Source organism: Dendrobium catenatum, unplaced genomic scaffold, assembly GCF_001605985.2.
Source record: "Dendrobium catenatum unplaced genomic scaffold, ASM160598v2 fragScaff_scaffold_1560, whole genome shotgun sequence".
In the NCBI taxonomy this organism is placed as follows: domain Eukaryota; kingdom Viridiplantae; phylum Streptophyta; class Magnoliopsida; order Asparagales; family Orchidaceae; genus Dendrobium; species Dendrobium catenatum.
The window spans coordinates 733,352-746,241 of record NW_021320022.1 but is presented as its reverse complement, the minus strand read 5'-3'; the positions used below and the strand labels follow the sequence as shown (position 1 = coordinate 746,241).

The following is a 12,890-nucleotide window of genomic DNA, read 5'->3' as shown; positions in this document are numbered from 1 at the left end:
ACTTCAAGATCAAGGTCTTATGTTGCCTAGATTTTTATGGAAATGGATAATACCAAGAAGCATAGTAGAGAGGTTGTCTTGGATTAGAAGCTTCTAGTTACCTTCAAAAGGTTCTCATTACAAAGTGCATGGTCATTCATTTAGTGATTGTTTTGTGGCTCATCCTAACCTTAAAAAAAAATAAAAAATTAGGGGAATATTGGGGTCCTTTCATACAAGAAGAATTCTAAAGATAATGAACATAATTTTCCTTTACAAAAGAGCAATAATTCTACAAAAAAATTGGTTGACACTGAAACTTTACCTTTAGAAAACCCTAAACCTTAAGACAACCCGACTAGTGACCATGAAACTAATGTTGATAATTACTCTCTAAGGGATGATTTGCTTTTTTAGAATAAGGCAGGTGATCCGACTATTATTGGTATGTCACATGTGGAGGAAGAGGCCAAAATTCATAACAATGAAAATGATCTTCACAAGGAAGGGGATGATGTTGCTTTGATTAAAAAATATTATACTTTAAATCATATCAATGGAGAAAAATCTGAGAATGATGCTGGCAGAAGGGAGAATCACATGAAGGAAGGTGAATTTGTGCCTAACATGTCTCTTAAAGGAAAATCAAAAGTTACTAATGATGTTTCCATGGTGTCTACACATTCGAATCAACTTGCCAAGGAGAACGAGGAAGGTGATTCCAAAGTTGGAAAGAAAAAAAAACTAAAAGTAATAAGCACTTCAACGGTTAAACATTCAGAGTTAATCGAGCTTCTAACATTTCATCTTCCAATGATTAAATAAGTTATTTAGAACATTAGGGGTGAGGGTAATCCACCTTCTCGGGTCATCCACTTTAAATGCAATTGTTTTCTCCTTATGATTGTCACCTACATTAATATATCTTTGAATCATTCCTTGCTCGTAAGCAATTAGTAATCCAAGTAGATTGTCAATATAATAAATAGTTAAGTCTTTTAACTCAATTATTATAGTTATCTTTATATCATATGCAGTAGGCAAATAATAAAGAATTTCCTTAACTTTCTCAGAGTTTGTTAGTTCCCTACCTAATGCATGCAATGAAGTGACTATATGTGTACAATGAGTGTACATGTTGGAGATTGATTCATTCATTTTCATGCAAAAAAGTTTATAGTCATGTAATAAAATGTTCAACTAGAGTGTTTCACTTCATTAGTTCCTTCATACATTATGCAAAGTCTTTCCCAAATTTCTTTTCTCGTTATATAAGTTGAAACACGCATATAATCCTTAGACTTAAGTGCACCAAAAAAGTTGTTTAAACATTTAACATTCAACTGAGCTAATTCTTTTTTCTCTACCATCCAATCAATAAATGGTGTTTCAATTAAAATTCCATCTATAAGTCTAGTCAGTCTAGTGCATCCTTCCTATACTTAATATCCACATGTGATAGTCAAGCGATTGAAGAAAAGCAGATATATAGATTTTCTAAAAATCAAAAGGGATGTTATAAAGCAGTGGTGGTCTAGTGATTGAATATCCTTCAGGTTTGTTATAGTTTCCAAAAGTAGCCATGATCAGTTTCAAAAAGTTGTGTAAATCTTAATTATCGAAAGTAGGCTCTAATACCACTTGAAAGTCCAAATAGGTTGTTAAACTTGATATAATTGTCCTAAGGTTAATTAAGTGAGGGGGTGAATTAGTAATTTAAAAAACTCTTGGTAATTTAGAAAACCAATTTAGAAATTTTAATCATAATGATAATTTTTTTAACCACAAGATTAAAAAAATTCCAGAAAATAAAAATGCAATTAAAAAGTAAAAATAAAAGAACACATAATTTTATAGTGGTTAGGTCCAACAAAACCTATATCCATTACCTGAAGACTCCTTCAGGTATTGCACTATACTAAAGTGACTCTCTTTTTGCTCCCATAACAAGTTGTATCATATGCAGTAGGCAAACAATAAAGAATTTTATTAACTTTCTCAGAGTTTGATAGTTCTCTACCTAATGCATGCAATGAAGTGACTATATGTGTACAATGAGTGTACATGTTAGTAATTGATTCATTTATTTTCAAGCAAAAAAGTTTACAGTCATGTAATAGAATGTTCAATTTAGACTGTTTCACTTCATTAGTTCCTTCATATATTATGCAAAATCTTTCCCAAATTTCTTTTCTCATTATATAAGTTGAAACACGCATATAGTCCTTAGACTTAAGTGCACCAAAAAAGCTGTTTAAACATTTAGCATTCAACTGAGCTAATTCTTTTTTCTCTACCATCCAATCCGTAAATGTTGTTTCAATTATAATTCCATCTATAAGTCTAGTCAGTCTAGTGTATCCTTCCTATACTAAAATCTACATGCAATAGTCAAGCAATTGAAGAAAAATAGATATATGGATTTTCTAAAAATCAAAAGGGATGTTATAAAGTAGTGGTGGTCTAGTGATTGAATATCCTTCAGGTGTGTTACAGTTCCCAAAAGTAGCCTTGATCATTTTTAAAAGGTTGTCTAAATCTTAATTATCAAAAGTAGGCTCTAATACCACTTGAAAGTTCGAATAGGCTATTAGACTTAATATAATTATCCTAAGGCTTACCAAGTGAGGGGGTGAATTAGTAATTTAAAAAACTCTTGGTAATTTAGAAAACAAATTTAGAAATTTTAATCATAATGATAAATTTTTAAAAAATATTTTTTCAACCATAAAATTAAAAAAATTGAAGAAAATAAAAATGTAGTTAAAAAGTAAAAATAAAAGAACACATAATTTTATAGTGGTTAGGTCCAACTGGACCTATATCTATTCCCTGAAGACTCCTTCAGGTATTGCACTATACTAAAGTGACTCTCCTTTTGCTCCCACAACAATGCTAAAAAGCCCTTACAATTAATCTATCTTCAACTAATCCCCAGTACGGTAGAGTACTGTTGTCCTTTTTCACCCTCTTGGTGATCGCAGAGAAGTGGCATCCTTTCATACCTCCTAATATCAGCAAAGTATCATCATCCTTTCATACCTTCCTAGTGTTGGTAGAGTATCATCATCTTTTCACATCCTCTTGGTTTCGGCAGAGTACCAGATCTCATTTGAAAATCTTCTTTCAAGAGTCTTCAAGAAAGTAGGAAAAACTTTGAAGAACAAGCAAGAGATCCTAATCATTGGGCAAACTAGTGAATTCCCTCACAACTCCCATTTAAGAGATCTCTCACTCTCCAATCCCAAGATACTCTCCCAAACACTCTCCAAGCACACTCTCAAAAGAAATTTGTAGTAGGAGTTCTAAGTCAGTCAGCTTTTAGGACTCTTAAATATGAAAGTAAGAAAAACCATCTAGAAAATTGAAATTTTTAATTTGACCGTCATGGATCGTACAGTACCATCATACTTCATACGTATGAATATTTCAACAAATCTTTATACAATCCTAGATGAACTGATTTTGTACTCTGTTAATCATCTATACGAACTGACATTATATAGTATGAATAGTTCAAAATTAAATAAGTTTGTCTTGTACGATTTTGTACGAACCCATTTCGTACTATGATCGTCGTCTGTCCAAACTCCATATCATATAGTATATTACGAATATGGATGAGCCCATTTCATACTATGGACATCATATGTACAAAAGTAATTTTGTATAGTATAAATAGTTTAAAAAATTTATCTGTTCTTATGGGACGAGCTAGTTTGCACCCATTTTGTACTTTGAACGTCATATGTATGAAACTTATTTCATACAGTACGATCAGTTCAGAAAATGGTGAGTTCGTTCGGGATTAACTGGTATGTATCCATTTCGTACTCTGGACATTGTCTATACGAACCAATATTCATACAGTACGAACATTACAAAAAAAGTCTAAGGCATGATTCGATTAACTCCTTTCTAGAGGAACGCACATGTCAAATTGTCTAGTACGATTCTAGAATCGTATAGTACGATTAGTTTTAAAAATATAAGTTTTGACTCACTCTCCTAGTATGTGTGTGTACGGTTACCCAATTACAGTCATAATCTCACAAACTCAAGAAAAAGAGAAAAAAGTTCAGACTTCAATTACAAAAAATCTTAATCTAATATGACTTGAAGTCTTCGACAGTCTAGAATATGATTTATCTGAAACATTAGTACACACAAATACACAAATAAAAATTTTTCCAATATGTGTTAGAAGAAATAATAATCAGCACAATAATATTTTGATATCATTAAAAACTTACATGATATAAAAGCATAGATTTGAAAACTAAGTCACAAAAATTTCCTTTTCCTAGTGATTGGATTATTTCCATGTGTTACATCAACCTCTTAGACCTCTAAAAGTATTACATTTGGCTCTCTATTCCCCAATTGGCATTTCCTCCTCTTTGAGTACCAACACCTCTATTGTGAGATCTTCGAGCCTCTTAACTCCATCAGTCTTCCATTATGGGACACTAGTTAGAATGCTTTCACTTAGGTTTTAATTCCCCTTTTTTAAAAAAATTAAATATTACAACCTAATGTAATATTTTAAAATTTTGCTTGAGTAAATGAAGAAGGGCTATTTGTATTTTGATAATAAAAATAAATAGTGAAAACTCTGTGGTTGAGAACATGGAGGTTGAATCCCACTCTTTATGTTCTTCCTAATGAAAGCCCTAAATTTCCCTTTTCTACTTGCGGATCTCTCTCATGACCTTTTCTCCTAGCATCATAACATCATTTTATACATTTTCTCTTTACTTTACAAAAATAATTAAAAGAAATCTTCAAACCTCCTTGAATTGGTCAACAAAATTAGGGCAAATTTTGGCCTTTAATCCTCTTCCACCACCCTCTAAACCCCTTAGATTCCCACCAAAGACTTTAGACTTGACCCCCCTAAACACTTCCCAACTTTTTTATTCCCTATATAGACAATTAGTACCTTCTGCTAATCCAATATTCCATGTTAGTCAAATGTTGCCCAAATTAGACACTTTGATTAAGGCTTCATTTGGGACAACTTTCTTGTTGTTTCTTAAAGCAGCTTTCTAGTATTTTTATACTAAAAAGCTGCTTTAAGAAGCAACAAAAAAGTCGTCCCAAACGAAGCCTAAGTCTTGTCTAGCTCCCCTTATGCATTCTTAAACATTTTGGCTCTCTAGTAAAAACTTCAAACAAAATGCACGCAAATTTGCTTTTTTTCTTTTTATAATTTTTTTAATATTTTATTTATATTTTTAATTTAATTAAACATCATGCTTCTTCTAATATGTATACATATATAATGAAAAATAACTTATACATTTAAATAATATTAGCATATAAAATCAAATTTCACAAAAAATTGAGACCGCCAGCGACAGCTGCAGGTAATTCCGGAAAACCCTTGTCATTGTCGAACAAACGCCCCATTCTCATTCTAGTTTACGATCTTTCAATCGCCGGCGAGCTCAGCCCCTTTCTTCTCACGCTGTCTCTTACACTTGTAAGTCGCATTTTTTTTCCTTAGTTCCTCTTCTAATGGATATCTCCCCGCAAACCCTAACAACTCTCTCCGAGTGGTTTCTTCTCTCCTTATCTCCCCTCGCCGAGCCACGCCGCGCTTCCGAGTCCTCCCTCTCCGACGCCGCCAACCAGCATGGTTTCTCCCTTGCTGTCCTCCGTCTCGTCTCCGAGCCCGCTGCCGACGAGCAAATTCGCCTCGCGGCCGCCGTCCACTTCAAGAACCACCTCCGCTCCCGATGGCCCCCTTCCTCTTCCTTCCCCATCCGCGGTCCAGAGAAAACAGTGATCAAGGATCGCATCGTTTCCCTCATGCTCTCTTCTTCCCCTCGCATCCGTAGTCAACTTAGTGAGTCCCTCTCCATCATTTCCTCTTACGATTTCCCGCAATCCTGGCCCAGCCTCCTGCCGGAACTAGTTTCATACCTCCGCTCTGAGAAAGACTATGCCAAGATCAACGGCCTCCTCGGTGCGGCCAACTCAATCTTCTCTAAGTTCCGCCACGCATTTGATACCTCTGCTCTTCGCCTCGACCTGAAGTACTGCCTTGATGGTTTTGCGGCTCCTCTTCTCGATATATTCCTCAAGACCTCTCAGATCATCTCCGGAAGCATTGCATCTGCGTCGCTATCCCCTGATGCCCTTCGCCTCCTCTTTGAGTCCCAGCGTCTCTGCTGTGAGATCTTCTATTCTCTTAACTCCATCGAGCTTCCTGAGTTCTTTGAAGATCACATGAGAGAGTGGATGACCGAGTTTCTGAGCTACCTCACCAACACATACACAGCAGCCCTGGAGGCTGATGGAACTGTTGATGCCCTTCGCTCTGCAGTATGTGACAATCTCCAACTCTATATGGAGAAGAATGAAGAGGAGTTTAAGGATTACCTCAAGGATTTTGCTGCTGCTGTCTGGAATCTATTATTGACTCAGGCTTCTTCGCCCTCTCGTGATCAGCTTACCATCACGGCGATCCGATTCCTCACTACGGTCAGCACTAGTGTCCACCACTCTCTCTTTGGGAGTCCAGAAACCCTTCAGCAGATTTGCCAGAGCATTGTATTCCCAAACATACGGCTTCGGGATGATGACGAGGAGCTCTTTGAGATGAATTTTGTTGAGTATATACGTAGAGATATTGAAGGAAGCGATGTGGGTACCAGGAGGCGAATTGCCTGCGAGCTTTTGAAAGGGTTGGCCACAAACTATAAGGAGCAGGTAATAACATTGGTATCGGGTCAGATACAGAAAATGCTGGCAATGTATTCTGCAAACCAGGCAGAGAACTGGAAGGAAAAGGATGCTGCAATTTATCTGGTGACCTCACTGGCAACAAAGGCAGGTGGAGAGGCTCAGCTTGTAGATGTGGAAAGCTTCTTCACTTCTGTTGTAGTTCCTGAGTTTCTGGGGAAAAGTGTGAATGATGGAGGAATTTTGCAGGCTTCTGCTTTAAAATTCTTTACGGTGTTTCGTGAACAGATTCCCAAGCACACAGCAATTGCTCTCTTGTCAGACGTGATAAATTTTATTCGAGCTAATTCGAATGTTGTTCATTCTTATGCCGCAAATTGTATAGAGAAGCTTTTGCTGGTAAGGGATAGATCTCCAGTGCATGAATCAGGTCCAAATGTTGTGGCCTTGCAGCCACGGTATGGTTCTTTGGATATTAATCCCCACTTGGCATCATTAATGAGAAATCTTTTTGAAGCATTACAGTTGCCCGATTCGAAGGAGAATCATTATATTATGAAGTGCATCATGAGGGTTCTTGAGGTTGCTGATGTTAGTGGTGATGTTGCTAGGCACTGCATTGCTTTCCTCGTTTCAGTTCTTGCAGAAGTGTGTAAAAATCCCATAAACCCGGTCTTCAATCATTATCTATTTGAGGCAATTGCTGCTTTAGTCCGGCGAACATGTGAAAAAGAACCATCACTGATCACAGTGTTTGAAGCAGCACTTTTCCCCGTCCTTGAAAATATTCTAAGGAATGATGTGACTGAATTTTGGCCATATGCATTTCAGATATTTGCCCAACTTGTTGAGATAAGCAGGCCGCCTCTCTCACATAATTACATGGAGCTTTTCAAAGTTCTTCTCATGCCACAAACTTGGATGAGGTCCGCAAATGCTCCAGCTCTGGTTCGCCTGTTGCGGGCATACCTTCAGAAAGTTCCAAATGCAGAACTTAACAATGAGGGGAGATTGAGTCAAGTCCTTTGGATATTCAAAAAGCTTGTCTCAATATCCAGCACTGAAGATCTGGGATTTTACGTGCTCAATACTGTTGTGGAGAACCTTGGATTTGACATGATTGGGCAATATATTACTCATATCTGGTCTGTTCTATTTTATCAGCTGCAAAATAGATCGACTGTAAAGTTTGTGAACTCTCTTGTTGTATTCATGTCACTGGTTTTGGTGAAACATGGTCCTGTTGTTCTCGTTGACTCCATAAATGCAGTTCAAGATAACATATTTTTAGTTATCATAAAGAATTTCTGGATTCCGAATCTAAAGTTGATTTCAGGTTCCATCGAAGTGAAATTGACTTCAGTTGCCTCTACAAGATTAATTTGCGAGTCTCCCACTCTATTAGATGTTTCAACGGTTGAACTATGGGGCAAGATGCTTGATAGTATAATTTCTTTGCTTGTCCAACCAGGGCAAACCAGAGTTGATTTAGAAAATGAATTAATGGATGTTCCTGAAACTGTAGGCTACTCGGCATCCTTTGCTCGCTTGCATAATGCTGGGAAGAATGAGGATGATCCCTTAAAAGAGACTAAGGACCCAAAGGAATTTCTGATCAAATCTATTGCTGGACTATCTGCACATAGTCCAGGAAGATACCCAGGGATAATTGAGAAGTTTGTGGATCCAGTCAATCAAAATGCACTTAGTCAGCTCTGTGCTACATATGGCTGTGCCATAGTCTAAGTTAGGAAGGTACCATCCATATTCATTTTTTTCTTCTTTTAAATTATACTACAAAACTTTCTTAGTTTAATTATGTTTTTCTTGGACTGAAATGTGAAACCATGTTTAAATTCTGCAATGTTCATGTTTTACCTTTATGCTGTCTTAGATTATTGATTGAGTTGGTTTTAATGATACCACCCAGTTGCAGGAGCTATTCTTTTGTTATCCAATTTTCTTTGTTTGCCAACATTCCTGTTAAGCTACGGGTAATTAATCAATAACAACAACAACAACAACAACAACATCAAGCCTTTATCCCACTACGTGGGGTCGGCTACATGAATCCTTTTTCTCCATTGTGTCCTATTAAAAGTCAAATTCTCGTTTAAATCTAATAAAGAAAGGTCCTAGAAAATTGTCTAAGGGTAATTAATCACCAAGAGAAAATTGGGGTGCCACACAGTTGTCACTATGATGCTTCATTGTTATTTTGGTACATAGATATCACCTAATATGATACCTTGAACCTCAAGGGAACCTGTCTATCATATATTTCAGCTGCACTATATTGAATGGGTGAAGGAATAGTTTTTTAGTTAGTGTGTATTGTGTTTGCCTAACGTATCATAATACTTTTACAAACTTTCAAATAAATGTCGAATATAATCAACAATGCTGGCAATATATGATTATGCTCAATGTAGCTGCTTAAATATGCTCATTGCCCCATGAAAATTGAATGTTGTTACCCTTTTATATCATACTTCGATGTTTAATTTCTGCTGATTTTGTTTTGCTTCCATATTCATATTTGTTTTTGGTTACATCTCTAGTAGTTTCATGTTTGACTTTGTATCTGGATGCAAATTCAATTATAATTTTATTGCATTTCCGTTTATTTTTGTAACTCTTCTTTACAAGCTACTTTTCTGTTAGGAAGTTCCTTTCTCGTGTTTTCCTTTGATGAAAAGTTAGTATAATAGTTTCGATTCTTATAATAATAAAATTTAGCTAGTGATATGGTGTTAGTTTTAGTAAGAGTTGTGGTTCCTTAGAGATGCAACCTCTGTGGAGAAATGCTTATGATGATGGTTTACCATGGCACTTATTTTCAAAGATGAAATTAAACCTTGAATTTTAAACTCTAGGAAAATTTGATTAAGGAAAGAATGCTTATTTATAGTTCATGCCAATATAAATTGGACAACTCCTACTTTATATGCTTGATAATATTCGAATTTGGAGAAATATGTTTGTTGTTTGTTTTCTTGAAAAATGTCTTAAAGTTCAATTTGGACCAAATATCCACAATTTTGATTTTGGAGTACTTATTTAAAGTTTGCCTCAAACGACATAGGTTCGAACAATTTTGGAAATATATTCGAGCAAGGTTTTGACCATATTCGAACCTTGTTAGAACAAGGCTAGAACCATATCAAACAAGGTTCAATGCATATTCGAGTTATGCTTAAACCTTATTTGTGCAAGGTTTCATCATTGTTTAAAACCTATTCTAACAGAGTATGAATGAAGTTCAAACTGGTTTAGAAGATGATTCGATTATGGTTTGAACAAGATTTGAATATGGGTTATGATCGGAATAACACTTGCACTAAGACAAACACGTTAATTGAGGCATATCCGATCCAATTCAAGATCTCATTGGCCTTGTGATAAGAGTATATATAAGAATTTCAAACAAGCATTTTATGAGCTAATTCAAGCTACATAGGCTCAAGAGAACTCGTGGAGGCCCATAGGTGTCACTCAAAGATGGAATTTTGCTATCAACTTCTAAAGTAATTTGATGAAGATATGAAATAATGCAGGTGTATGATTTTTACAAGTAATAACTATAATTCAGATTTTATTTTATATTATTGTTCAAATTTTGTTTAAAATTGCACAATATGAGGCTCTCCTTGAGGCCCACCTCAGTGCAATTCTAGTGCAAAACGCCTCGAGGCTTACGCCTCTAGCTTTTTTATGAGGCTTGCGCCTTGGCTTGGCTGAGGCTCACCTTGAGGCATGCCTCGCCTCGCTAGCGTGATGCTTACGCCTTACCCAATTTGTACATATTTTTGTTAAAACTAATATAAATCACGCATTCATGTACATTCGAGCTCAATAACTTCCTCTCGATTGCCTCTACCTCCAGCTTGTGGCCTTCGCCATAGCCAACACCGTCGTAGCCGTCACCGACAATCACTTGAAAGCTGCACACCACTACCCTAAAAATTTTGGAGCATTAATCTTATATTTATGTTGATGAAAATATTTCTAAAAGTTGAACATGATTGAAATAAATTAAGAAGAAGCATGTTGCGAGGCTTTCGACTCTACCGAATGAGACAGGTGATAAACCAATTTGTTATGACGATAACTCAGATAAAGACCACCTCAGTGATGACAATGCATATGATTTCTAAGTTGTTGTCAACTATTTCAGCTTTCATTAGAAATTAAATGTAAAGGACTAGAAAATTGAGAAAGAAGAAATTTGGAGTTGGACTTAATGTTATATTATACTTTTATACAATTTATATATTTAATATTATTTTATTCTTATAATATTTGAATTTAAAATCTATTTTACGCAATTTATCACTTGTCATTTTATATCTTGTGCAATTTTTTATTTCATATGTATCAAATTTGTTAATTCATAATTCAATAGGAAATTATATAAAAAATTACTTTTGACTTTTATTATCACGTAACACAATTTTTAGATTTTGAGGCTTACGCCTCAAAACTCCTTGAGGCTTACGTCTCGCCTTATGAATAAAAAATGCCTCAATATCCAATTGCGCAGTTTTAAACATTGTGTTCAAATTTTAGTTTAATAAATAAATTTGTTTTTAAGGGCCATTAGGAATCTAAGTCTTTCTTTTGGTTTACTTTATTATTTTAATACCCAAAATTATGTAGGCGTGTTTTTGGGCTTTATTTGTTGTGTTTTATTGGAATCCTATTTAAGGCATGAGGGAGAAATAAGAAACCATTTTTTGTTGGTTGATATATTTTGAATTCTCATGGTTCTTGTAGAGAATGAGAACTCATCCGAATTTTTCAATTGTGTTTTCCCCTACATTATTAACCAATTATCCATAGTTGATTGTGGCGTTATTACACTTAAAGGTTCTTGCTTCTGCGTAAGCAACGGGTCACAATTATCTCTTCACTTCACATCACCATTCGGTTCTTGGAGAATTCAATAAGCTGAGAGCCATAACCACACTTGGGTCCATTTCAGTTTTCTTACAAAATATAACATAGTGCATTCCAATAAAGTTATAACACATTAGATTATAAGTGAGTACGATCTTAACATCTATGATACATTAGATTTTGAGTTAGATAAAGTAGAGCGTGTTCTAAGAGCTATAACACAACAAAGTGAAATTCAAGAGATTTAACACAATATTCATAGCACAAAAAAATGCAATTCAAGAGAATTAGCTATAACATAATATGGTGTTATTCAAAAGATATAATAGAATAGTGTGCAATTCAATAGATTTAATATAACAGTCATAAGACATTCAAGTATAATTCAAGAGATATAAGACAATATATTTGAATTGAAATGATTAATTAAAAAATAAATATTTACAACAGTGATAAAAAATAGTCATTGGATTAATGAAAGAATAAATATATAACAAATGATAGATAAAAAGTATATACATGTGCAATTTAAGAAATGTAACACAGTAGTCATAACACAACAAAGCATAATTCAAGAGATATAACAATATAAATTTGTATAAAAGAAATAAATAGCATGCATTGGATAAATGAGAGAATGGATAAATGATCTTTTTTTAATGGATCTATGGATATATATTGCTGTAAAATAACTCTACTTATTATTGGTCTTAGTAAAATTTTATATGATTAGGTGTAATTTTTGACAATTGTTTTTAAAATCAAGGATATGATGTGTTGTATCGCATACACTCCCTAATCGTTGCTACCAATATTTGGAATTGCTTGATCGAGCATTGAGGTTTTTTCTGTTCATGGGGCTAGGCATAAGTTTTGAGGCATATTGAGATGTAAGTCTGATAATTAAATGATTAAAATATTAAAAAATATGAAATACTAAGTAACATAATAACATTTAAGTATTAAATCAAAGTAAGATTATGACAAGTTAAACGAAATCTTAATAATAAGTCTCTCCCACTCCTAATTCAACATAAACAAGTCTGATCCTCTCCAATCACTCAGTAAGTTTTTGTTAGAATTAATATTATAGTGAATTGATTTTTCTCCTTCCTCACTCTCAATTGTGTCCACATCCCCTCAATATTTCTCCTCATCTCCGATCTCTACCATTTCCTCTTGTTCCCTAATCAATAAAAAGCAGAGGCTTGGGTTTAGCAGTTTCAGCGATATTGGCTAGGAATCGAGACGTGCGTGCCTTTGGGAGATTTGATTTGCGTATTTTAGGTTTATGTGTAAAAAATAATAAAATAAGAGTAATT

General features: G+C 34.7%; 1 protein-coding gene across 5 annotated transcripts in view; it reads left to right on the top strand.

The window, feature by feature from the left end:
- Positions 1-5,329: 5,329 nt before the first annotated feature.
- LOC110116067 (exportin-2) overlaps positions 5,330-12,890 on the top strand; it is a 38,003-nt gene continuing 30,442 nt past the window's right edge. For all 5 annotated transcript variants that reach the window (XM_020849513.2, XM_020849514.2, XM_020849515.2 and 2 more), the window contains exon 1: positions 5,330-8,424. In XM_020849513.2, the coding sequence (XP_020705172.1) occupies positions 5,500-8,415 (2,916 nt within the window). In that variant the 5' untranslated portion in view covers positions 5,330-5,499 and the 3' untranslated portion in view covers positions 8,416-8,424. The remainder of the gene's footprint in view (positions 8,425-12,890) is intronic.